This window comes from Dreissena polymorpha, chromosome 9 (assembly GCF_020536995.1).
Source record: "Dreissena polymorpha isolate Duluth1 chromosome 9, UMN_Dpol_1.0, whole genome shotgun sequence".
Classification (NCBI taxonomy): Eukaryota; Metazoa; Mollusca; class Bivalvia; order Myida; family Dreissenidae; genus Dreissena; species Dreissena polymorpha.
In genome coordinates this window covers 84415816-84443500 of record NC_068363.1, presented here as the reverse complement: position 1 = coordinate 84443500, position 27685 = coordinate 84415816, and the positions used below count along the sequence as shown (strand labels likewise).

Sequence of the window (27685 nt, the reverse complement as noted above, 5' to 3'; positions counted from 1 at the left end):
CAACTGACATCAGTAACATCTCATTACAGGTGCCATCAGTAACATCTTATTGCAAGTGCCATCAATAGCATATCATTGCAGGTGCCATCAATAACATATCATTGCAGGTGCCATCAGTAACATAGTATTGCAGGTGCCATCAGCAACATATCATTGTAGGTGCCATCAGTAACATATCATTGCAGGTGTGTCAGCAGTAACTTACCATTGCAGTTGTGTCATCTGTAACTTATAATTGCAGTAATCATCAGTAAATTTTCATTGCAGGTGTTATCACTAACTTATCATAACAGAGGTCATCAGTAATTTAAAATTGCATATGTCATCAGTAAATCATCATTGCAAGTGTCATCTGTAACTAACCATCGCAGTTGTCATCAGTAACTTCTCAAAGCAGGAGTCATCAGTTACGTCTGCCATACGATTGCCATAGTCATCAGTAAATTTTTATTGCAGGTGTTATCAGTAACTTACCATTGCAGTTGTCATCAGTAACTTATAATTGTTGATGTCATCAGTAACTTATCCTTGCAGTTTTTATCATTAACTAATAATTGCAGGTGTCATCAAAACGTATAATTGCAGGTGTGTCATCAGTAACTTGACATTGCAGGTGTTATCAGTTACTTTTTAATCAGGTAAAATCAGTAACTTGACATTGCAGGTGTCATCAGTAACTTTTCATTGTTGGTATCATCAGTTACTTATCATTTCAGTTGTCATCAATAACTTACTATTCAGATGTCATCAGTAATTTATAATTGTAGGTGTTAGCAGTAATTTATCCTTGCAGTTGTCATCAGCAACTTATCATTTCAGGTGTCATCGTAACTTATAATTGCAGGTGTTATCAGTAACTTACCATTGGGGTAGTTATCAGTAACTTACTATGGGGATTTTTATCAGGAACTTATCATTGCAAGTGATATCAGTAACTTACCATTGAGGGTGTTATCAGTAACTTACCATATGAGGTGTTATCAGTATCTTACCATTGGAGTTGTTATGGGTAACTTACCATTTGAGATGTTATCAGTAACTCACCATTGCAGATGTTGTAAGAAACTTATTATTGCAGGTGTTATCAGTAACTTACCATTGAGGGTGTTATGGGTAACTTACCATTTAAGGTGTTATGAGTAACTTACCATTGGAGGTGTTATCAGTAACTCACCATTGCAGGTGTTATCTGTAACTTACCATTGCAGGTGTGTAAGTAATTTATTATTGCAGGTGTTATCAGTAAGTTATCATTGCAATTATCACCAGCAACTTGTCATTTCAGGTGTCATCGTAACTTATAATTGCAGATATTATCAGTAACTTACAATTGCAGGTGTCATTAGTAAATTATGATTGCTGGTGCCATCGTAACTTTTAATTGCAGGTGTTATCAGTAACTTACCATTGCAGGTGTTATCAGTGAGGTGGATGAGGATTCTGCGTACAGTTGGGAGGCGTGTGTCCACTGCGGAGGTGATCAGCTGAAAACTGACTCGAACATCAGGTATGGGTCTCCATTGTTTTATTTAGCTTTGTTTCACTTTCGGGGTTTTTAGCAGTATGTATAAACAGGGAGTTGAAAAAAGTACCTTGCATTACTTTTTCTTTAAAATGTATCATGAAATTGAATTAAATAACTCAGTAGAATTGATATGCAACTCATATTCATACTAAAAGCACCAATGTTCCAGTACTTAATACTTAAAATCATGAGTTCAAGTCCTTTTTATGCCCCCAAAGGAGGGCATATAGTGATCGCACTGTCTGTCTGTCCGTCTGTATGTCTGTCCGTCTGTGTTTCTGTCACACTTTGTGTTTAGGTTTTGAAAAATGTTCATATCTTCTATGTCGCTTCAGATGTAACCTTCATATTTGGTATGCATGTGTATATGGACAAGGCCTTTCCATACTCACAAATATTTTGACCCTTTGACCTTGAACTTAGGGTCCGCGTTTAGGTTTGAAATCTGCGTTTAGGTTTCGAAAAATGCTCATAACTTCTATCAAAGTGTTTTTCGGGGGGCATTTGTCATCCTATGGAGACAGCTCTTGTTCTTACTACAGTACTGATGTACCTAGGGGTTCAAGTATGTGTAAGTGATAACTGTTGTGCATAGTCCATGTTTCAGTGGATTTGTGTGTTCTTCTTGCACAAAGACCATGACTGAAGGGGTGACTAGGATGAAGATGGAGGTGATGGTTGTGTGTGACGTCTCAAAGTGTAAAGCAAAGATAGATGTAAGTGTCAGTTGTTTGAAACACCAGAGATTGAGGGCTTGATGCTAGTGTTGTGTGGATTGTATTATGTTGTCATAAACAGTGCATACTTTCAGTGCACATGTCCATTTGATGATAAATAATGTTTCACACAAAAAATGTGTTCAAGTAAAAGAATTTTGATTCTAAATACTATTATTTTGTTTTACAAACATTTGCTATACAATGTATAGCATTAAAGTAATGGTAGTTAGTAAGCATTATTATAATATCAAATGCATAAACCACAGAAAAAAATTAAATCAATGTTAGTGTGAATTTTAAGCATTTCATTCGATTTATTTATGTAACAAAACATGTTCATGTTTATGTTTAATTATCAGTGTCATATATCTTTTCATTGTGTAGTTTGTTTGAAATAGAGAACGATATAAGTCCCTATTTGACAATGGAAATAAAGCATTCGTTATTTCTGAGAACTTTACAGGATTAAGACAAGTCCCTGAATACCTCAATATGTCATTAAATCTTGGATTTACAATGCAGTTAATTTTATGTTTTTTTTTTTTTTAATTAAAACTGGTAATTAATAATTTCAAACAGTTAAAAAATAAGTGAAATATACTATTTAAATGGCAGAAAGGCAGAAAATAAAGAGGAAACTTGTTGGTGTCGGTAAATGATCTATTGTCTGTCCACTTGTGAAAATATTTATATGTCTGATTACTTGTGAATTAAAAATGGATTATCCCTAAAAACAAATATCCCCAAGAGACACCAAGAACTGGTTCTGCTAAGGAAACCGACAAGAAAGTGTTTCAATAAGCCTAAGGCTTTCAATTAGCTAAATAAATAGTTTAAAACTTCAACAAATACTGTCTATAGATTGCACCAAGCTGTATGTCCTCTCTTGATAGTTACTGCAGAGGACCATAGAGAAGCTGCTACCAGCCGAGGAGGGGGATGAGGAAGGCTATGAGTTGTCAAGTGTCCTAAACAAGAGTGTCGGACCGCTACACTGCATGGTCAGCAACAAGACAAGTGATCTTGTCACCCTCCGGGAAATAGACATGCTCACCTGATCTTGGAAATAGACACGCTAACATGATCTGGGAAATAGACAAGCTCAATTGATCTTTGGGAAATAGACATGGTCACCTGATCTGGGAAATAGACACGCTCACCTGATCTGGGAAATAGACACGCTCACCTGATCTGGGAAATAGACATGCTTACCTGACTTGGGATAAAGCTATGCTTACCTGATCTGGGCAATATACATGCTCACCTGATCTGGGAAATAGACAAGCTCAATTGGTCTCTGAAAAATAGACATGCTCACCTGATCTGGGAAATAGACATGATCACCTGATCTGGGAAATAGACACACTCACATGATCTAGGGGAAATAGCTATGCTTACCTGAGCTGGGAAATAGACATGCTCATCTGATCTGGGAAATATACACATTCACCTAGTCTGAGAAATAGACAAACATGATGATGATATTCCGGCTTTTGGTGTGGGTGTACTGTTTTTAGCTCACCTGTCATGAAGTGACATGGTGAGCTTATGTGACCGTGTGATGTCCGGCGTTCGTATGTGCGTGTGTGCGTGCGTGGGTGTGTCCGTCAACAATTTGTTTGTGTAGACAGTAGAGGTAAAAGTTTTCATCCAATCTATATGAAATTTGGTCAGAATGTTTATCTTGATAAAATCTGGGTCGGGATTGTATTTGGGTCATCTGGGGTCAAAAACTAGGTCACTAGGTCAAAAACTAGGTCACATAATAGGTCAAATAATAGAAAAAACTTGTGCAGACAATAGAGGTCGCAGTTTTCTTCCAATCTTTATGAAATTTGGTCAGAATGTTTATCTTGATGAAATCTGGGTTGGGATTGTATTTGGGTCATCTGGGGTCAAAAACTAGGTCACTAGGTCAAAAACTAGGTCAAATAATAGAAAAACCTTGTGTAGACAGTTGAGGTCACAGTTTACATCCAATCTTTATGAAATTTGGTCAGAATGTTTATCTTGATGAAATCTAGGTTGGGATTGTATTTGGGTCATCTGGGGTCAAAAACTAGGTCACTAGGTCAAAAACTAGGTCAAATAGTAGAGAAACATTGTTTAGACAGTAGAGGTCACAGTTTTCATCCAATCTTTATGAAATTTGGTCAGAATGTTTATCTTGATAAAATCTGAGTTGGGATTGTATTTGGGTCATCTGGGGGTCAAAAACTAGGTCACTAGGTCAAAAACTAGGTCAAATAATAGAAAAACCTTGTGTAGACAATAGAGGTTGCAGTTTTCATCCAATCTTTACGAAATTTGGTCAGAATGTTTATCTTGATGAAATCTGGGTTGGGATTGTATTTGGGTCATCTGAGGTCATAAACTAGGTCACTAGGTCAAATAATAGAAAAAACGTCAACAATTTGTGTAGACAGTAGAGGTCACAGTTTTTATCCAATCTTTATGAAATTTGGTCAGAATGTTTATCTTGATGAAATCTGGGTTGGATTGAGTTTGGGTCATCTGGGGTCAAAAACTAGGTCATTAGGTCAAAAACTAGGTCACAAGGTCAAATAATAGAAAAACCTTGTGTAGACAATAGAGGTAACAGTTTTCATCCAATCTTTATAAAATTTGATCAGAATGTTTATCTTGATGAAATCTGGGTTGGGATTGTATTTGGGTCACCTGGGGTCAAAAACTAGGTCACAAGGTCAAATAATAGATAAACCTTGTGAAGACAATAGAGGTCACAGTTTTCATCTAATCTTTATGAAATTTGGTCAGAATGTTTATTTTGATAAAATCTGGGTTGGGATTGTATTTGGTTTGTCAGGTGAGTGATTCAGGGCCATCATGGCCCTCTTGTTTTTAATTATAAACATACACTGGGGCGTGATTCTTTACTTACAGCAGTCACTGTGTTAAAATTATTTCAATAAGCTGGTGTGTAATTCTGGCTCTTTCCTTCTGTGTAATTCAACCATGGCTGTCCAAATTGTTCATACATTTCCTGCATGTTGTTGTATTTAACAGTTGAGTTATAGTGGACAATATGAAGGAGCTGAAGTATGCCACTTAAAATCACACCTCTAATAATGGAGGAAGTTAGTATTGTGTGAAATGTTCTTTGTTTATTCAGGACACAATTCTCTTGTATAAATTATGAATAATGCTTACATTATTTGCTTTGTCAAATCTGTTTGTTACATCGTTATTGATAAACACGAAGGCAATAAATTATGATGTGTTATTCTTGTGTTAAATATCTTCATATGCATTATGGCAAGCACAAATATAAGAGCCATGTCTAGATACACATTTAAGAGTACATGGTGTTCGTAATAAATACGTGGAAAGAAGTTTTCAAGTACTGCTCCAGTAGCAAGGATTCTATGAGCACTCATGAAACATGTTTTTTTATAATCATTCAGTTTAAAGTGACTTCACATAAAACAAGTTTTAGATGACCACTCATGGAACAAGTTTTCAACGACCTCTCGTGAAACAAATTTCCCTATATCATTTGTGGAAAAAGTTGACTTTGACCATTCATGAAAGTAGATTGCTGAATGAAACAAGTTTTTGATGTCGGTTTAATATAACATGTTACCTATCACTACTGATGTAAGACACATGTTACCTATCACTACTGATGTAAGACACATGTTACCTATCACTACTGATGTAAGTGTTACCTATCACTACTGATGTAAGACATGTTATCTATCACTACTGATGTAAGACGTTTATATAACATGTTACCTATCGCTACTGATGTAAGACATTTAATATAACATGTTACCTATCACTACTGATGTAAGATGTTTAATATAACATGTTACCTATCACTACTGATGTAAGACACATGTTACCTATCACTACTGATGTAAGACGTTACCTATCACTACTGATGTAAGACATGTTACCTATCACTACTGATGTAAGACGTTTTCAATAAATAGTCATAAAATATCCTGTATGACATTGTAATGTATCATAAGCTTCATGTGCTAAATACAAGTATTTTTTTACTTACATCTTTGTTAAATTGCATTGATTTTTGCCAAATTGAGCACAAAGTGCTCATAGTGAGCCATAGTGTATCTGGTGTAGGTAAATCGTTGTCAACTTTAAGTTTGTTCCGTCTCTAGAGGTAACGTTTTTGATCTGATCTAAATTAAATTTGATCAGAATATTTTTTCTTAATCTGGGCTTAATTAATAACAAGGCCACGAGGACAAATTAAAAAAACAACATTGTTTCTTAGATGCAACATTTGTGACTCGGTCTTGATGTAACTTTGTCAGAATGTTTATCTTGACCATATCTAGGCCAAGTTTGAATGTTGGTCACATGCTTGTAAAAGCTAGGGCACAAGGTCCAAAGCTAGGGTACAAGGTCCAAAGCTAGGGTACAAGGTCCAAAGCTAGGGTACAAGGTCCAAAGCTAGGGTACAAGGTCCAAAGCTAGGGTACAAGGTCCAAAGCTAGGGCACAAGGTCCACAGCTAGGGCACAAGGTCCACAGCTAGGGCACAAGGTCCACAGCTAGGGTACAAGGTCCAAAGCTAGGGCACAAGGTCCACTCATTAAAAAAAACTTTACCAAAACAAAAGACTCATTCATAATTCAATCTTATGGAAACTTTGTCAGAATGTTTATCTTCACAATATCTAGGCTGAATTGGAATTGGGGTCACATGCATACTTAATCTAGTTGACCAGGCCAAATCTTAAAAAAAAACTACTTTTTAAGAGGCAACATCAATGAGTCAGTTGTGATGATAGTTGTTTAGAATATTTATGTTGAAAATATCTAGGCCTAGTTTTAATCTGGGTCACATATATGCAAAGACCTAGTGAAATCTTAGGAAAACATTGTAATCACTTTAGATGCCAAAGTAAATATTCAAATCTATGTGTCTTGTTTATTACTTAATAGTGTTTATTGTGTCTAATGTGCGAGTTAAGATTCTGTTTTTTAGCTCGGCTTTTTTCGGAGAAAAACCAAGGTATTGTCATAGCCAGCGCGCCGTCCGGCGTCTGCTGTCCGCATCTAGCTGAAACCTTAACATTGGCTCTAAAATCAAAGTGCTTCCACCTACAACTTTCAAACTTCATATGTAGCTGCACCTTGATGAGTTCTACACGCCACACCCATTTTTAGATCACTAGGTAAAAGGCCAAGGTCACTGTGACCTGTAATATAAAACTTTAACAAAGGCTCTAAAATCAAAGTGCTTCCACCTACAATTTTGAAACTTCATATTTAGATGCACCTTGATGAGTTCTACATACCACACCCATTTTTTTGTCACTAGGTCAAAGGTCAAGGTCACTGTGACCTCTAATATAAAACTTTAACATAGGCTCTAAAATCGAAGTGCTTTTCTTCTGACAAGCTTTCAATGATTCAAAACTGCACCCACAGTGGAGCGTTGGCATCTGCTATGCGGTGCTCTTGTTAGTTGTTTGCCCTAGAGGGCAACTAATGTAGAGTGAGTTTTGCATGTCAGTCTGCTTTTAACTACGCGAGGAACCATAACCACTGCCTGTTTATACTTAACCACTGGTACATGGCAGACAGCGTGTATGTAATCAATAGTGTTTAACAGCTTGTGTGACAACATTGGCCAGTCTGGTGTTTAACAGCTTGTGCGATGACATTGGCCAGTTTATCATTGAAATCTGGACATATTCGCTACTTTCAGGGAAAACGGGGCTTAATGCATGTAAAATAAGATTAGCCTGTGCACACTGATTGGCCTGTGCAATGCACATGAGCTAATCAAGGACGACACTTTCTGATTTTATGGTGTTTTTCTTTTAAGGAGAGTCTCTGGTACTAGGATGACAATTAATGCATATGCATTAAGCCCTGTTTTCCCAAAATGAAGCTTAAATTATCTTTTTTATTAATGATTTGAAAAAAAAGATAAAAGTGATAATAACTTTGAAGTAACCTCGCTGTCAAGGCAAATAAACAAAATCACTTTTAAATAAAATAAACAAGCAATGAGTTTTAAATGTTTACCTTGTGGCATTTTTTAGTAAAGATCTAAAAGGGACCTTTTCACAGTTTGCTAATAAATGCTTAATATTGTTAAATGTAAACATTGGATCTTAAAAGCTCCATTAAAAAAAAAATCAAGCAAAAAAGTTACACTCAACCTCAACTGGGCTAGAACCACTGACCCCTGGAATAAAAGTCTATCGTTTAGACCACTTGGCCATCTTTGCTCATACAATGAGAGATGTATTTGATACTTTATATGTATAAGCAATCATCGTAGTATGAAACAAGATGTGTTTGAGAAACACAATGTCCCCCTATATGATGTTTGACCTTGTAGGATGACCTTGACCCTTCACCACTCAAAATGTGCAGCTCCTTGAGATACACACGCATTTCAAATATAAAATTGCTAGCTTCAATATTGCAGAAGTGACATTACATGCGCAATTTTGACCTATATACTTGACCTTGAAGGATGACCTTGACCTTTCACCACTCAAAATGTGCAGCTCCACGAGATACACATGCATGCCAAATATCAAGTTGCTATCTTCAATATTGCAAAAGTATTCATAAAATAAGCGATTTGGGCCACATATATTTGACCTCTGACCTTGAAGGATGACCTTGACCTTTCACCACCCAAAATGTGCAGCTCCATGAGATACACATGCATGCCAAATATCAAGTTGCTATCTTCAATATTGCATAAGTATTCATAAAATAAGCGATTTGGGCCACATATATTTGACCTCTGACCTTGAAGGATGACCTTGACCTTTCACCACTCAAAATGTGCAGCTCCATGAGATACACATGCATGCCAAATATCAATTTGCTATCTTCAATATTGCAAAAGTATTTATAAAATGAGCGATTTTGGCCACCTATATTTGACCTCTGACCTTGAAGGATAACCTTGACCTTTCACCACTCAAAATGTGCAGCTTCATGAGACACACATGCATGCCAAATATGAAGTTGCTATCTTCAATATAGCAAAAGTTATTGCAAAATGTTAAAGTTGGCACAAACAGACAGACCAACCAACCAACCAACAGACAGGGCAAAAACAATATGTCCCCCACTACTATAGTGGGCCGGGGGACATAACAATATAACGACAACAACAGAACTCTCCAAATTATTAAATGGTTTAATTTTGTCAATTTACCAAAACATTAAAAGGGTCCTTTAATGTCTTCAGACTTGCAAATTGAATGAGTTCAATACACTGTCAGATCTTCCATCATGAATAACTTACAGGTTTAGTGGTTGCCTGTTAGCCTGGGGCCAGTAGATTTAAGCCCATGAAACTCAATTTCAAAAGTTTGGCTAAAAAGCAGGGTAACTAGCTTTTTCAAAGCTTACACAACTCAATCCAATTTAACATAGAATAAAAATTGGCGACTGTGGATCAATTAGGCTTAAAAATGATTCAATTTCGGCTCACAACAAGACATGATGCATTAAAAGTCTGTCATGTGGGCAAAATTGTTGCTCAGTAGTTTAAAGGAAATAGATAAAGTATTAGATACACATAACACGACATGTACATGATTCTAGGCTTGTTATTCTTTAGCAAGGCAACCAAAATTCTAAAGATGGTTGTCAGTGCAGCAACCAATTGCAAGTGGTCTCCTGACTAGCAACAAGTGGTATCCTGACTAAAGCAGTCAAGTGGTCTCCTGACTAGCAACAAGTGGTCTCCTTACTATTGCAACAAGTGGTCTCCTGACTAGCAACAAGTGGTCTCCTGACTAGCAACAAGTGGTCTCCTGACTAGCAACATGCGATCTCCTAACTATAACAGCAAGTGGTCTCATGACTATAGCAGCAAGTGGTCTCCTGACTATAGCAGCAAGTGGTCTCTTGACTATAGCAACATGTGATCTCCTGACTATAGCAGCAAGTGGTCTCCTGACTATAGCAGCAAGTGGTCTCCTGACTAGCAACAAGTGGTCTCCTGACTAGCAACATGTGATCTGACTAAAGCAACAAGTGGTCTCCTGACTATAGCAACAAGTGGTCTCCTGACTAGCAGTAAGTGGTCTCCTGATAGCAACAAGTGGTCTCATTACTATAGCAACAAGTGGTCTCATGACTATAGCAACAAGTGGTCTCCTGACTATAGCAACAAGTAGTCTCCTGACTATTGCAGTAAGTGGTCTTCTGACTATAGCAACAAGTGGTCTCCTGACTATAACAACAAGTGGTCTCCTGAATAGCAGTAAGTGGTCTCCTGACTATAGCAACAAGTGGTCTCTTGACTATAGCAACATGTGGTCTCCTGACTATAGCAACAAGTGGTCTCCTGACTAGCATCAAGTGGTCTCCTGGCTATAGATACAAGTGATCTCCTGACTATAGCAACAATTTGTTTCCTGACTATATCAACATATGATCTCCTGACTATAGCAAAATGTAGTCTCCCCTAACTATAGCAACATGTGGTCTCCTGACTATAGCAGCAAGTGGTCTTCTGACTAGCAGCAAGTAGTCTTCTGACTTTTGCAGCAAGTGTTCTTTTGACTAGCAGCGAGTGGTCTTCTTACTATAGCAGCAAGTGGTCTCTTGACTCAAGCAGCAAGTGGTCTCCTGACTAGCAGCAAGTGGTCTCCTGAATAAAGCAGCAAGTGGTCTCCTGAATAAAGCAGCAAGTGATCTCCTAACTAGCAGCAAGTGGTCTCCTGACTAGCAGCAATTGTCTTCTGACTAGCAGCAAGTGTTCTTCTGACTAGCAGCAAGTGGTCTTCTGACTAGCAGCAAGTGATCTTCTGACTGCAGCAAGTGGTCTTCTGACTAGCAGCAAGTGGTCTTCTGACTATAGCAGCAAGTGATCTTCTGACTATAGCAGCAAGTGGTCTTCTGACTAGCAGCATGTGGTCTTCTGACTATAGCAACATGGGGTCTCCTGACTAGCAGCAAGTGGTCTTCTGACTATAGCAGCAAGTGGTCTTCTGATTATAGCAGCAAGTGGTCTTCTGACTAGCATTATGTGGTTTCCTGACTAAAGCAGCAAGTGGACTCCTGACTATAGCAACAAGTGGTCTCCTGACTATAGCAGCAGGTTTTTTCCACTATAGCAGCCTCGTGCATAACATAAGCAGCCACTTAGACCACTTATATTGACTGGCTGCGGAACAAAGGTTAGTCTGTACATACACTCCCCAAAGCATACAATTTTTTTATTAGATTTCACAATCAACTTATTAATTGAATGTCCGAATGTGAAGCTAAGAAAAGTTAGCTGTAGTTTCTATTCAATGGCATAAATGTTTGGAATATCATGTTCAAGAGTGTAATTTTGATTTCTTATTATACATCAATATTAACATTACTTTACTATTCGTGGTTTAATTTTGACACACCATAAACATATGCCAATACATGATGAAAAAACCGACTGAATTTCTTCAATGAAGTTCTTGTAATTACATATAACTGCAGCAACTGTGTTTCTACTTTTATTACTCATAACAGATATAATACATCTCAAAAACAAATTCAGTACAAGAAATATTCATCAAAATTTACAAACTATCACATTTACTTGCTGCAAGCACTAAAATGTATGTACATTCATAACAATGACAAACACGTGTTAAAATTAAAAGTGGTAATACTTCACTTTCTTCACAATACAAAAAAACTACAAGTTGGCCACAAAGGCCTTTACGCACTCATATGAGTTCATAGACACCAATTGTCAAAGACTAGACACGGTGATATTTTTCGCCCAGATTAAAAAAATGGGCTTCATATTGTCATGATAAACATTCTGACCAAGTTTGATTAAGACTGAGGCAATATTGTCCCAAGAATGGTAAGAATCTTTGGTGACCTTCTTTCTGGATACAACTCACCCAGATTCAATTTTGCCTAGATATTGTCAAAATTAAACAATCTGACCATGTTTCATCAAGTATAAGTCATAAATGTTGCCTCTATAGTGGTAAGATTTTTTTTTAAGATTCAACCTGGTGACCTTATATCTAGATGCACGTGACCAAGATTATAACTTGGCCTAGATATTGTCCAGAGAAAAATTCTGACAAGTTTAATCAAGAAAGAGTCATAAATGTTGTCTAAAGAGTAATATAAGGTTTTTTAAGATTGGACCTGATGACCAAGTCTTTGGAAGCACATTACTGGGATTCAAACTCGACCTAGATATTATCATGACAAAAAATTCCACAAAATTAATTAAAAAGTGAGTTTGTTTATAAAATATGGCCTTGTGACCTACTTTTGAACACAAGTGACCTAGAATTGAAGTCGAACTAAATATTGTCCAGAGAGATATTTTGACCAAGTTTCATCAAGATTAATCATAAATGTGGCCTCTAGAGTGGTAACAAGGGTTTCTAAGATTTGACCTTGTAACCAAATATTTTGCACATGACCAGATTCTGGGGCAATAAAATCAAAGATTAACATAATAACCAAATTTCATCAAAATTTAGTCATTAATTTTTTTTAGGAGTGGTCACAAGTTTTCTTAAAAAGGATTTGACCTGGTGATTTTTTTTTATGTACTTCACCCAGATTAAAATCAAACTCAGCCTACTTATTGTAAAGATATACATTCTCTCAAAGTTTCATCAGAATTTAAATCATTAATGTGACCTCTAGAGAGATAACATGGTTTGCATAAGATTTGACCAGGTGTCCTAGTTTTTGACGCAAATGACCCAAATAAGAACTTGGCATATATAGTGTCCAAATTACTAATCTGACCAAGTTTAATGAGTGCTGATGAGCCTAAAGTTGACAATGTATACTGCCAGACTTCTGTGATTACAAAAGTCCACTTTGAGCACTTCATGGTAATGTGAGCTAAACTATTGGGCTAACACTTTAAAATGATACATAAAGACCCCATCATCTTACAGAAATAACGGATCTCTACCCATCACAAGTCGACAAATAAATTTAGTGATTTAAAGCAAAATTTAGTGAAACACAAAGAAGCACCAACAAAATATCTACACATGACACAGTACATATGTAGATAACACCCGCATGTGGTTGCAAGTTTTTGGGGCATCACCAAGAAACAGAAGAAACAGAAAAGTAGTCAAATATAACTTACTGGACTGCCAGAAATTAACTATTAAAACAAAATATACATAGCAATTCTGGCAAAGATGCACTAAGAAAGTTAAGGAGTTTAATATTTTTTAACATACCTCTTTCTCTCAAAAGCTTTTAAGAGCTTCTGTTTTGCAAGATAAGCGTAAGTTTACGCAATTCAGATTTTATGTTTTAAAGAAAAACTATGTGTTAAATACCAAAACTGCTTGTAAAATACCCAAAATAAATAATACATGGTGTTAAAACAATTTTTAGTGATAATTTTGACTGATGAAATAAGAGACTCAACTCTTTTCCACTCAGAAACAAGGTGAAAATGGCTATAAGCAACACACATATGACCAGAACAACCTGCACAATTCGCAGTCTGTTCAGGTTTTATGCTGTTTGCTACTCATCAGTATCTTAGGGTTGGAAATGAAGTATTTAAAACTTCAATCTAGAAAGAAAGGTGCTTAATTTAATTTGATTTTCTAAGGGAATAAAAATATGTTAAAATGTGCATCTGAGGGGAAAAGGGCTAAGCTGGTTGAGTTCAAGAAATGATGAGAAGTCACGGGTCAGTGCCTGTTGAGAACATTTACTCTTTAAATATTAACATCAAATCTTAACCATTCCCCTCTCACAAATATCATCTTAATTTGCAAGGCAAGTTACTATCATAAATAAAACTGCATAGGTGACTTCAGGATTTTATAAATATGGACGGAATACATGTATATCATCACACCAGTTATGACATGTATGTAAATAAAGTATATAAACAAGCACCACACAAATGATTGTAACATGATAAGATAATGAAAAATGTGATACAAACAAATATTTCTACAATAAAACTTGTGAATGTAGATGTTTTCAAACAATATTGATACAAAGGCAAAATTTGCCCAAGAAAATAAGTGGTTATCACACAAAACATTATGATGTAAAAAATGAAACACCCAGCCAATTTGCTGAGAACTAAATAGACTTACCAATAAACTGAAAGTCTGATGAGGGAAAAATACACTGACTTTGCTGACAGAATAAAACAAAATAACCTAAATATTCTTACACATTATTTTAAAAACATTTTCGAGCTACCAACCCACGCAGCCATTTCATGGGTGGTGCGAGGGAAAACAATCAATATTTTTTACTTTGGGTCTGAACTGTGCCCAATATTTCTAAAATGTCATTGAAACAGATACTAACATATTTAAAACAAGATGTTTTATGAAATGCTATGTCCCCATATATTTGAGCTTGAAGGATAACCTTGACCTTTTGCCACTCAAAATGTGCAGCTCCATGTGATACACATGCATGCCAAATATCAAGTTGATATCTTCAATATTGCAAAAGTGTACATTAAATGAGCGATTTTGACCCATATATTTGACCTTTGACCTTGAAGGATAACCTTGACCTTGACCATTCACCACTCAAAATGTGCAACTCCATGAGATACACATGCATGCCAAATATAAAATTGATATCTTCACAAAAGTTATGGCAAATGTTAAAGTTTGACCAAACAAACAAAGCAACAAACCAACAGACAGGAAAAAAACAATATATCCCCCACTATAGTGGTGGGGAACAAAATAAATCTAAAAGAATAAATCTTAATTTCTATCAGTGATTTGATCGACTCTAAAGCCTGTCTTTAAAACAATCAAATTGTAATTCACTCATTTATCACTCTAGTGAATTATCTACCAAGCATTATCTTGAAGCATTTGTGAACCGGACTTTAACTTCAAGTGCATGAACATAGTTTTCTGTTACTTTACCAAGTTCTTAACAATTATTTTAACAAAAGCTACAATTGCAAAGTATTTTAAATATGTGGAAACAAAATTAACTCTGACACGCATATAATAATGCCTGGAAATGTTTAAAAATCGATTGAAATCCTGGTACAAGTGATCTCAACTTCCACAAATAATCTTAACATATATTGCCCGATATTAAGGTCTTCAACAAAATGAGCGAATGTGTGACATATCCAGGACATGTAAGTCATTCATGGTGAATAATGGAATTGAAACAAACATGCAATAAGGTATGATGACACAGATTGCTGTTAAAGAAAACACACACAGGCTTTGATAACATAATACTGGCATGTGACATAACCAAAACATGACAGTTCCCAGCACCATCTTAAAACTAAGCCATTTGACAAAAGCAAAATCTCAGTGGGGTTGTAAGAATTTTATCATTTCCAAAATAATAAGTATAAAGTGTTTTCTTGTTGAGAAATGGCAATCCAATAAAGACTAATATACTTTGATTTGATACAGTATATTCAAAGTGTTCGTCTGTTCTATGACCTATCATACTTAGCATTGGTAGGTTACTTACTAGCTCTGTTTCAATAATTTACACAACTTTGTTCTGTGAATGGACATGACCTTCAACAAAATAAACAAGTATTTCATAATGTCATCTATTTAGTAAATTTAATACAGTGTTAGGTCTTGAATAACATTCAATTAGTGTTGGATTGCTTTTGTGACGTTTTTACAAAACAACAAGAGTTCCGCGGTCGGAGATGACCGCATTGAAGCCGGATTTTTTATTTAAATGACAGGAAAGTACCTTTCGTGTTTTTGTCAATGCAATACTTAAATTACTGAAATATTGTTCAAAGGTCAAAATGAAATGTAAGTACTTTTCAAGGCATGAGCAAACCTTGTGTTATGTTTTGAATGCATGCATATACATGAGAATGAATGACCTTGAAATGACCAGTGGTCATCTAAGTGTGCTTGCAAACCTTCATGTCAAGTTTGAAGACTCTATGTCCAAGCATACCAAAGTTATAACAATTTTAACATTTTAACATTTAAGGTCACAGTGACCTTGACCTTCAAATGAATGACATTGAAATGACCAGTGGTCATCTTCTAGTACTGGCCAATCTTTATTTCAAGTTTGAAGACTCTAGGTACAAGCATACCAAAGTTATAACATGAAATAAGAACTTTAACATTTTTACATTCAAGGTCACAGTGACCTTGACCTTCAAATGAATGACCTTGAAATTTCCAGTGGTTACTTACTAGTTCTGGCCAACCTTCATGTCAAGTTTCAAGACTCTAGGTCCAAGCATACCAAAGTTATAACAACTTTAACATTTTTACATTCAAGGTCACAGTGACCTTGACCTTCAAATGAATGACCTTGAAATGTCCAGTGGTTACTTACTAGTTCTGGCCAACCTTCATGTCAAGTTTCAAGACTCTAGGTCCAAGCATACCAAAGTTATAACAACTTTAACATTTTTATATTGAAGGTCACAGTGACCTTCACCTTCAAATGAATGACCTTGAAATGACCAGTGGTCATCTGTTAATCCTGGCCAACCTTCATGTCAAGTTTGAAGACTCTAGGTCCAAGCATACCAAAGTTATACCATGAAATAAGAACTTTAACATTTTTACATTCAAGGTCACAGTGACCTTGACCTTCAAATGAATGACCTTGAAATGACCAGTGGTTACTAACTAGTTATGGCCAACCTTCATGTCAAGTTTCAAGACTCTAGGTCCAAGCATACCAAAGTTATAAGAACTTTAACATTTTTTATATTGAAGGTCACAGTGACCTTGACCTTCAAATGAATGACCTTGAAATGACCAGTGGTCATCTGTTAATCCTGGCCAACCTTCATGTCAAGTTTGAAGACTCTAGGTCCAAGCATACCAAAGTTATACCATGAAATAAGAACTTTAACATTTTCGAGCACGCCGCCACCCCGCCCGCCCGCCCGCCCCCCCCGCCCGCCCGACAACATCAATCTATAAGCCGAGATTTTTTCGAAAAAAATCCGGCTAAAAACTGCGCAGAAAAGATGGTCCATTGATAAAACCCTGACGCTTTTCTCTCATCCATTATAGCTAGAAGTATGTTTGAGTATGTAGTTGTGGCTGAAACTTTTGTATCTCTCCACACCATGCGAGTCAATAATCTAACATTACAAAAACTGAGTACGTCAAAGAGATTCATTCTGTCTCAACTTCTCCAGGACTCAGCCAGGTCTGTCTGAAAAACATAACCAGACATTTACAAGTAACATATACTGTGAACATGACCTGTGGTCAAACTGGATAAAATAATGTAATAATACGTGAATCATGCACATGTCTTTGATAAGCAATTATACACAAACAGTTAACTAGCATGTGCATGTTTGATTGGTAGGAAGCTGAAACAATACAGCAATTGGATTAGAGCTTGCAAGCGCTTGTGAAAAATTAAAGCTTAAAATAAGCATCATCAGAAAATCTAGCGTAGCTGCAATGTTCATTTTAGATATTAAAGGACAGCGTTACCGCGGTACTAAAACAAGAGCTCGGCTGCGAAAGCTTGTAAGAATTATTATTTTTTTTTTTTTAGAGGTCACAGTGACCTTGACCTTTGACCTAGTGACCCAAAAATGGGTGTGGCATGTAGAACTCATCAAGGTGCATCTACGTATGAAGTTTCAAAGTTGTAGGTGGAAGGACTTTGATTTTAGAGCCAATGTTAACAAGATGTGTTTGTGAAACACAATGTCCCCCTATATGATGTTTGACATTGTAGGATGACCTTGACCTTGTGAAGGATGACCTTGACCTTGACCTTTCACCACTCAAAATGTGCAGCTCCATGAGATACACATGCATGCCAAATATCAAGTTGCTATCTTCAATATTGCAAAAGTATTAATAAAATAAGCGATTTGGGCCACATATATTTGACCTCTGACCTTGACCTTTCACCACTCAAAATGAGCAGCTCCATAAGATGCACATGCATGCCAAATATCAAGTTGCTATCTTCAATATTGCAAAAGTATTCATAAAATGAGCGATTTTGGCCACATATAATTGACCTCTGACCTTGAAGGATGACCTTGACCTTGACCTTTCACCACTCAAAATGTGCAGCTCCATGAGATACACATGCATGCCAAATATCAAGTTGCTATCTTCAATATTGCAAAAGTATTCATAAAATGAGCGATTTTGGCCACATATATTTGACCTCTGACCTTGAAGGATGACCTAGACCTTGACCTTTCACCACTCAAAATGTGCAGCTTCATGAGATACACATGCATGCCAAATATGAAGTTGCTATCTTCAATATAGCAAAAGTAATTGCAAAATGTTAAAGTTGGCGCAAACAGACAGACCAACAGACCAACAGACAGACCAACAGACAGGGCAAAAACAATATGTCCCCCACTACTATAGTGGGGGACATAAAAACCTTAACAAACCTTGACACGTATGGCGGACACGACAAGCTGGCTATGACAATACCTCGGGGTTTTCTCCAAAAACAGCCGAGATAATAAGAAAAGCCAGAGGTTGTACATTGCATATGCAAACCATGAATCTACCACCATGGTGCAGAGGATATGGTGTCCACCTCACGAACGAGAGGTCATGAGGTCACTTGATCCCAAGTGTGGGAGTGTATATATCCCCATAGACACTAAGTTCCGGTGATAGTCGAACAAAAGGGACTTAAGAGGGTGTTTCAAATAAGCCTTAGGCTTTTATTCAATTGTGCTAAAAATAAAAAGGTTTAAACTAAATGATAAAATCTCTGATCAAGGTTAAGCAGTCTGACAATGCAAAGCATTTTTATATTATTATTATATTGCATTATAAATTGAGATATAGCAAATGCAGCAAGCTGGCATATATAAAACTGGGACTCTGAGCAAACAAAGTTCATAATTCACCAGGGCAGGGCTTGAACGCTTATCTTAATTTCGATTACTGGACCTTAATATGAAAACATCATATAAGTCTCTCAAAAGCTGAAAACATGTCACATTTCAAATGCTGTAAGTATGAAAACCTACCCAATACTGGCACAGCTACTTGCAACGTCAGATTGCTTTGCCTTCAGTGTTGTCTGGAAGGACTGCATGGTGTCGTGGAACTGGCGGCGATCGCGTGCCTGTAACAGTGAGCAGTAGACAGCATGTAGAAAATTTGTCAAGTGTAGAACAATGGCAACATTTACAATTTATTAAAACAAATCTACAAATGTTGACCTTTTACATGACATGATATTATAATAATTTTTTTTAAACCAGACTTTGATTGTATAAAGTAGCCATATAAATAAAGTAAAATACTTCTAGCAGTAGATGAGAGCTTTTATGATCCCCAAGTGGTCCTTATTAATTGAGCCCCATTCTGGGAAAACATGGCTTCATGCTTGTGAGTAAAGTATTGTCCCATATTACACTGTGCAGTCCTCACAGGCTTCATGATTGTGAGTAAAGTGTTGTCCCATATTACACTGTGCAGTCCTCACAGGCTTCATTCTTGTGAGTAAAGTATTGTCCCATATTACACTGTGCAGTCCTCACTTGGCTTCATGCTTGTGAGTAAAGTATTGTCCCATATTACACTGTGCAGTCCTCACAGGCTTCATGCTTGTGAGTAAAGTATTGTCCCATATTACACTGTGCAGTCCTCACTTGGCGTCATGCTTGTCAGTAAAGTATTGTCCCATATTACACTGTGCAGTCCTCACAGGCTTCATGCTTGTGAGTAAAGTATTGTCCCATATTACACTGTGCAGTCCTCACAGGCTTAATGCTTGTGAGTAAAGTATTGTCCCATATTACACTGTGCAGTCCTCACAGGCTTCATGCTTGTGAGTAAAGTATTGTCCCATATTACCCTGTGCAGTCGTCACATGGCTCTATGCTTGTGAGTAAAGTATTGTCCCATATTACACTGTGCAGTCCTCACTTGGCTTCATGCTTGTGAGTAAAGTATTGTCCCATATTACACTGTGCAGTCCTCACATGGCTTCATGCTTGTGAGTAAAGTATTGTCCCATATTACACTGTGCAGTCCTCACAGGCTTCATGATTGTGAGTAAAGTATTGTCCCATATTACACTGTGCAGTCCTCACAGGCTTCATGATTGTGAGTAAAGTATTATCCCATATTACACTGTGCAGTCCTCACAGGCTTCATGCTTGTGAGTAAAGTATTGTCCCATATTACACTGTGCAGTCCTCACTTGGCTTCATGCTTGTGAGTAAAGTATTGTCCCATATTACACTGTGCAGTCCTCACTTGGCATCATGCTTGTGAGTAAAGTATTGTCCCATATTACACTGTGCAGTCCTCACAGGCTTCATGATTGTGAGTAAAGTATTGTCCCATATTACACTGTGCAGTCCTCACAGGCTTCATGCTTGTGAGTAAAGTATTGTCCCATATTACACTGTGCAGTCCTCACTTGGCTTCTTGCTTGTGAGTAAAGTATTGTCCCATATTACACTGTGCAGTCCTCACATGGCTTCATGCTTGTGAGTAAAGTATTGTCCCATATTACACTGTGCAGTCCTCACTTGACTTCATGCTTGTGAGTAAAGTATTGTCCCATATTACACTGTGTAGTCCTCACAGGCTTCATGCTTGTGAGTAAAGTATTGTCCCATATTACACTGTGCAGTCCTCACATGGCTTCATGCTTGTGAGTAAAGTATTGTCCCATATTACACTGTGCAGTCCTCACTTGGCTTCATGCTTGTGAGTAAAGTATTGTCCCATATTACACTGTGCAGTCCTCACAGGCTTCATGCTTGTGAGTAAAGTATTGTCCCATATTACACTGTGCAGTCCTCACAGGCTGATCAGAGACAACACTCTCCACTTTAAGAGTATTTTTTGTTTCAAGGAAGTCGCTTTTTTGCAAAAATCCAGTTTAGAAGGGAAGTTATGTCCCTGATTAGCCAGTGCAGTCCAAAAGACAATTAACGCACATGCATTAAGACCAGTTTTACAATAACCAGACTCAAATACGTGATGATTTTGAACTCCAGTATCACATCTTGAAGATGAACATATTTAACAACACATCTTGTCGAATAATATTTACTAAGAAATACTTACTTATTTCATTCAATAAACCATGGCTTAATTAATATATAGATGGTTGAGTAAAATCATTTAGCTAAATATGTGAAGGAAAAGATTTTAAATAGGAACTGAAATGGGTTTTAATACTAAAATTTAAACGACCTGGGACAACCATAAATATTTTGCTGTAGAAACTATAATGGTAACTCCAATTGATTATGGAATAACAAAGTATCAAGACTATCAAGACTACTTCTTTTGCAAACCACAGCACTATAATTATCTAATTGATAATTTTTGAAATTATAATATTAGATTTACAGATCATAAGTTGACTTTTCCAAATACTTAGTACAAAATACTGCTTAATTAAGATGAACTGATGGGCAATTAATACACAAAACTAAACAGAGCTTTGAGAGCAATTAAGAAATTTATCCTTTATCAAAGGAATCAACATTAACTGCAACATCAGGCTGAACTGAGTCTCATTCTGGGAAAATGGGGCTTAATGCATTTGCCTAAGGTATCGTCCCAGATTAGCCTGTGCTATCAGGGACAACAATTTCGGCTTTTATGGATTATTTAGTGTAAAGGAAGTCTCTTCTAAACACAAATTTACTCAAGGAAGAACATGTCCCTATACCTTTGCGGACTGCACACTCTAATCAGGGACAACACTTTAGGCATATGCATGAAGCCCAGTTTTTCCAGAACAAGGCTGAAATAAAGGGCCAGTATCTGTTAAGTGCGAAGACTCGATGTGAGAAAAGTCGCTCTGTCACCTTTCCAGTGTTGAGCTCCGATATCTCCGTGAGGATCTGTTTGCGAGATTCTACATGAGAAATGCCCAGCTCTGTGAGATCATCATCCGTCAGGGTCAGGAAAGCTTCCATGTCCACCTGTAGAAAACACATTATTACCGTAGACGCTACAAACTGTTGAATGGCTATTGAAATGACTCATGGAACAAAAATTTGAAAAATAGCATTTTTATAAATAATGCAGAATGTTCTTGTTGAAAACTCAATTCAAATTGTGTGGCTTAAAATAACAAGAGCACCGCATAACGGGTGCCACGCTCGGCTGCGAAAGCTTGTCAGAATTTTTTTTTTTTAGAGGTCACAGTTACCTTGACCTGTGACCTAGTGACCTAACAAGAAATGTGTTCGTCAGAAACACAATGCCCCCTACTGCGCCACTGTGGTTTATCAAAGAGATCATAGCCAGAGTTCATCATGTATCTATGGACATAAGTCCACAGGTATGTAATGAACACTACTATTAACAACTATGTACATGAAAGAAATGATAATTATATCATTAAAAAAAAACTTTGAAAAATCAATCATTTGAGTTATAAATAATAAAAATAATAAATCTGTACAGTAACTGTGAAAAGAACTTCAATTCTTGGTAAGGAAATATATAATATGAGATTTATTATTATATAAATTACTTCCCTTGAAAATAACTGTCTCTAACAAATCTCTATTTTTAGTAGCAAAAAATTAAAAGCCACTACCGTGACTGTAGATTCACCACTCAAAATGTGCAGCTCCATGAGATACACATGCATGCCAAATATATAAAGTGGCTATGTTCAATATTGAATAATTATCTCCCTGTAAATCTCATTACTTCCCTTAAACGTGTATTTTTTACCGTAGACCTTGAAGGATGACCTTGATGTTGAACTTTTACCACAATGTGTTTGTCAGAAACACAATGCCGCCTACTGAGCCGCTTTGATTTATTAAAAAAAATATATATATGTGGGCAGGTCAGATAACTATGTCCATTTAAAGCTTATTACTTCCCTTGACTTTGTTTTTTCGATCCTAGACCTTGAAGGATGATGTTCACCTTGAAATTTTACCACTCAAAATGTGCAGCTCCATGAGATACACATGCATGCCAAATATCAAGTTGCTATCTTCAATATTTAAAAATTTATAGCCAATGTTAAGGTTTTAGCACGACGCCTACGTCGGACGGCGAGCTGGCTATGACAATAGCTTGGGTTTTCTCCGAAAACAGCCGAGCTAATAATAATTAGAGCTTTTCAACAGACGTAACTTATACCATACCCCTGCTTCAATTTGTCACAGGCCATGACAACCATGCACTCAGGAACAAATTAATGACCACGCCCAAATAGTGTGTCATGCATCATTACACTAAATGATGATGACATACTTTTTATTAAATATCATAATAAATGCAGAAGTTTGCTCCAAAAACTTAGAACATTTTATGTTACTGCCATCATAATTGATAAATTCAAGGGCATATCACTCATAAACAAGTGCATTTTAAGGCATGAAAAGGTCATGCACATCTAGACTTCACGTTAAAATATTTAAAGTTTAAATGTCATCGCTTGATAAATATCGAAATTATTCTGCAAACTCAAAGCATTTTATGGGCACTGAATGATAAACTGACCAAACAAAAAAAACAACAGCCAGAGGGACTCCAATATACTCCAATAAATGACAAATCTTTTAAATTACAAGCTATGGCATATATTGTGGGTATTTCAGTTTGGGGCAATCATCAGTCAAAACATTTGAACTTTCTGTCTAAATTACTTGAAATGATCACTAACATATGCTAGAAATCCGTCCACAAATAATTGAAGGATGAAGTGGTATAATCAATGAAACATTTGTAATATGGGACTCTGAATATACTATATACATCTATTGCTTCAACTCTAAAACAACTGAAAGCATTTATTTCTTTATAATGATCGTTTCAAACATTGTAAAATTTATTGAATCATAGTTGACTTAACAAAAGAAGAGAATAAACAGTTGAAACTAATTTAAATAGTATACCTCTTGTTCCTCAAATATTGGCTGATACTTTTCTAGAGACAACTTCTTCAAAATAACAGACAATTCATCTGAAAAATACAGAGAAAAGTGATTGATGGCAGAAAAAATATATTTGAATAAAGTTTTATTGTTATAATGATGTACCTGAAGGAAGAAAACAATATTTTAAGATGGGCAGATGTGTTATTTATTATCAGTTTGAAGACTTAAATAGCATCAAAGGCAATTTTGATATAAAAAAGAAGCTTTATAAATACTTGTGGAGAACACAATGTTTCTCATAATTATCCTACCTCCAGGCCCTGCCTCAATTTCATTCACAGAGTCCAGCATTGGTCCGTTCTCATCTGCGTACTGATTGAAACAAGGAAAAATACAAATGATAAAAATTATAACAGTATACATGTATTTTCTTATCAACTGTAGAGAAAATACAGATAAGATAAGGCAAATGTGTTAACATATATAAATTCATATTGCTGGATACAGTGCCTTCCCCAGGAATTTGTTCAGGCGCCCCGGGGCCGACCGGGGGTGGGATCTTTTTTTTTAATTTAACGTGTCAATTCACGTTCTGTGGTGCGTTATAACTCAAAGAAAAACAGCGTCAAAAGACGTCATTTGGTGCGCTATGACTCTTCAAAAAAATCCCCCAGTCATTTAAAAAATATATTTTTTTATATTGTTTAATTGTTTTAAAACTTTTCCGCACAGATAGTAAAATCCCGACTCGAACGATTCCCCAATACATCCGTTTCAACCCGACTCTATTACTGTATACTTACTATTTTTCAAGTTTCTATTTATTATTCGATAACCCCGTTTATTCCGTTTTTATCAATCTCTTTCTGGTAAATATTTACGATAAAAGCTTTCAGTTATTTCTTTAACACAAACCTTGCCATTTTTAAGTGACTATTTATAGATTTGATGAAATATTGCCTCTGAATATGCGTCAATCCCCTGACCTGTTTTGTGCTTGTTAAAACGCTCAATACACGCCACTTGTATGCAATAGACGCGACGTTGTACATGCTGCATAATTTTCACGCTTTTTTTAATTGAGAAAAAGATTCGACACAAAATAAATTTGCACTGCTAATTTGAAGCAAAAATATTTAACGTTGCGGTAACATTTACATTCGGAAGTGTGTTTCGGATTAAAAACGCGTTAACATCGACTTACGGTAATGGGTTTCGGATTACAAATTTAATTTTTCCCATTTGAGATTTCAACAAATATTAACCGTTGCGTTATAAATTCAACGATAATTTGTTTACACACTTTACGAGTCGAATAAATGTTTTGACGGAATTATGTATGAAATTCACGTTGTCCACGAGGATCACAGCCGGTTGCCATCATCAGTCTTCTAACTATCGATTATCGGACGAAACATTTACAAGTGTGCCTAATTAATTCAACGAAAATTTGTTAAAGCGCATTACATGTCGAATAAATGTCAGAAAAACGAGGTGAATCCGTTCTATAAATGGACATGTTGAAATATACATGTACTGGAATTAAATAAATTGTTATCACATAATTGTAACCGGGAGTCATTTGCACAACTTACTCGCTATAATAATTAATTGTTTACCACTTGCAATTAATTTCTCATATTAATTATGAGTCATAGGTAACACTTGTTTACAGTAAAAAAAGTGTGATGATGATGCCCGAAACCGTCTTTAATGTTCTGTACTGTACTAATTACCGGTTTTATATTACTCAAATGGTACAACTTCTTGCTAATCAAGCTGCGATAGACTCTTACTTCATGCCCAACGTCAATAAAAAATAATGGTCGATAGTTAACCCCGCCCTCATAAGCATTCGCGTAACCGATTGGACGATGAACTTCACAGTTTGACGACTGGAAAGTTACCAGATACATCCTTGTCAGCATTTAAATGACCGTGTAATGTGGCTAGAATAATCGAAACGCGCGTCATGCTATTCTCTTATCAGTGGATTATCCATTACCCCATGTGGTGTTTATGGCAATTACTTGTGAAAGTAGGTACCGAGTGCTCTTTTAAAACAGGGAATATTGATACACTGATAGGGAAACCTTGATTTTTTTGGACAATCTCAACTTAATTTTTCTGAAGAATACACTGATCGGAAACTTTCAAGCGCCCTGGGGACTCTGATTTCGAAATTCAAGCGCCCCGGCAAGGGGCGCTTAAATGGCCTGGGGAAGACCCTGGGATATATTTCATGTTCATGCAGAGATAAGTATTTTTATAAACTAGACCAGCCCTTTAAAAAAAAGACAAAAGTAAAAGGTCCCTCACCTAAGAACCGAAGTCAGCTTTTGAGATGTTTATTTAATAAATGTGGCTTCTGACCTTGCTTTTTACCCAAAACCATAATGAGATATCATGAGAACATGCGTTTCATTTAAGTTGTAAGTTGAAAACTGCCCAGACCCCTTGTAGCCAAGTTTTAGAACTGACCGGAACATTTTCGAGTCAGCTAAGATACTATTAGAGCAAATGCTCTGAGCATGTTTTAAGAAGATGTGATCAAATGTGACTTTTACTGAGATCAAAAGGTTTTGCTATAACCATATAAGGTAAGCTGCATGTATTTCAAAGGACCTGAACCATTTTCTGACTCACCCAAGATATAAATAGAGCAAATGTTCTGAGGAATATTCATGAAGATGTAAAAAAGGATTCTAGAGGATTTCCCTACAAACTGTTTTTCAGTGGACCAGAATCAATTAAGAACTCAGCCAAGATATCATTACAATAAATATTCTGAGCAAGTCTCATGAAGCTTGGACAAAAATATGACTTCTAGAGTGTCACAAGCTTTTTCTTTAATTGCCCTTATGAACTATTTATTGAGTGACCTGATTTTCAGCAACGATGAATGAAGGACAAAAGACGATCACAAAAGCTCACAATGAGCCTATTGTAATCATGTGAGCTTAAAAATACTACTCATACAAATCAAAGAATGTGTTAATATTCTGGCACCCTGCTTTGATCAAAGAGTGGAGATACTTATGAGCAGATGACAATGCACAGCACAGCTGCTGCAACAGCATTAGTGCAGTCAAAAACTTGATCACTTAGCTGAGGGCAAAATTAAAGATGTGATTTTATGGTGAACCCGTACAAACAGCGGGATATCCAATTAAGAGGCAAGACATTGCTGAAACTATTATCATCATATGAACCTTGCTCTGGGAAAACTCCTGTGTGTAAAGTGCATTGAGCACATGCTAATATGGGACAACACTTGCCACCTACACTGGATTTGTGTGCAGAACAGACCTCATTTATGAATAAAAAAATCCACAAAATCAGAAAAAGTTGACACGGATAAGCCTGTGCAGACAGAACAGGCTAATCTAAGACTCTTTATACACATGATTTAAGCCCAGTTTTTCTAGAACAAGGCATATTTGTGTACCTTGCCAGGTGTTGGTGAGGGAGATGGTGTAAGTGTGGAGTTGGTGCTTCCCTTGGATGACGTGCTACGTCCCCGTGAGGAGCGTATGGGCGTCTGGGAGGAACTGCCGCTCGTACCACTGGTGCCGCTAGTGGAACTGTTTGGGGATGTCGTGTTGGACATGGTCCGTAACACTGATGGCTTTCTG

General features: G+C 36.5%; 2 protein-coding genes and 1 long non-coding RNA gene across 22 annotated transcripts in view; 1 reads left to right on the top strand and 2 right to left on the bottom strand.

Moving 5' to 3' along the window:
- The window catches only part of LOC127845741 (DNA repair-scaffolding protein-like), a 590230-nt gene that overhangs the window by 269442 nt on the left and 293103 nt on the right, over nt 1-27685 (top strand). For 12 of the 20 annotated variants that reach the window (XR_008033366.1, XR_008033356.1, XR_008033363.1 and 9 more), the window contains exons 17-19: nt 1414-1507; nt 2133-2241; nt 3138-4315. The exons of 1 other annotated variant lie outside the window; for it this stretch is intronic. Coding sequence is in view for 1 of the 19 variants with exons in the window: in XM_052376853.1 (XP_052232813.1) it covers nt 1414-1507; nt 2133-2241; nt 3138-3302 (368 nt within the window). In the remaining 18 variants the exon portion in view is untranslated. Of the gene's footprint in view, nt 1-1413; nt 1508-2132; nt 2242-3137; nt 5489-27685 lie in introns of those variants that run through there. 7 more of the 20 variants (XR_008033364.1, XR_008033357.1, XR_008033360.1 and 4 more) reach the window with 6 other exon arrangements.
- On the bottom strand, nt 11706-17078 carry LOC127845758 (uncharacterized). The gene is made up of 2 exons (XR_008033376.1): nt 16947-17078; nt 11706-16645 (listed from the first exon to the last, which is right to left on the bottom strand). It is a non-coding gene; the product is annotated as an uncharacterized LOC127845758 (long non-coding RNA).
- The window catches only part of LOC127845743 (ankyrin repeat and SAM domain-containing protein 6-like), a 32366-nt gene continuing 21806 nt past the window's right edge, over nt 17126-27685 (bottom strand). The window contains exons 13-18 of the mRNA XM_052376855.1: nt 27499-27682; nt 24362-24422; nt 24069-24136; nt 22011-22127; nt 19200-19297; nt 17126-17383 (exon numbers count right to left, since the gene is read on the bottom strand). Coding sequence (XP_052232815.1) covers nt 17344-17383; nt 19200-19297; nt 22011-22127; nt 24069-24136; nt 24362-24422; nt 27499-27682 — 568 coding nt within the window. The 3' untranslated portion in view covers nt 17126-17343. The remainder of the gene's footprint in view (nt 17384-19199; nt 19298-22010; nt 22128-24068; nt 24137-24361; nt 24423-27498; nt 27683-27685) is intronic.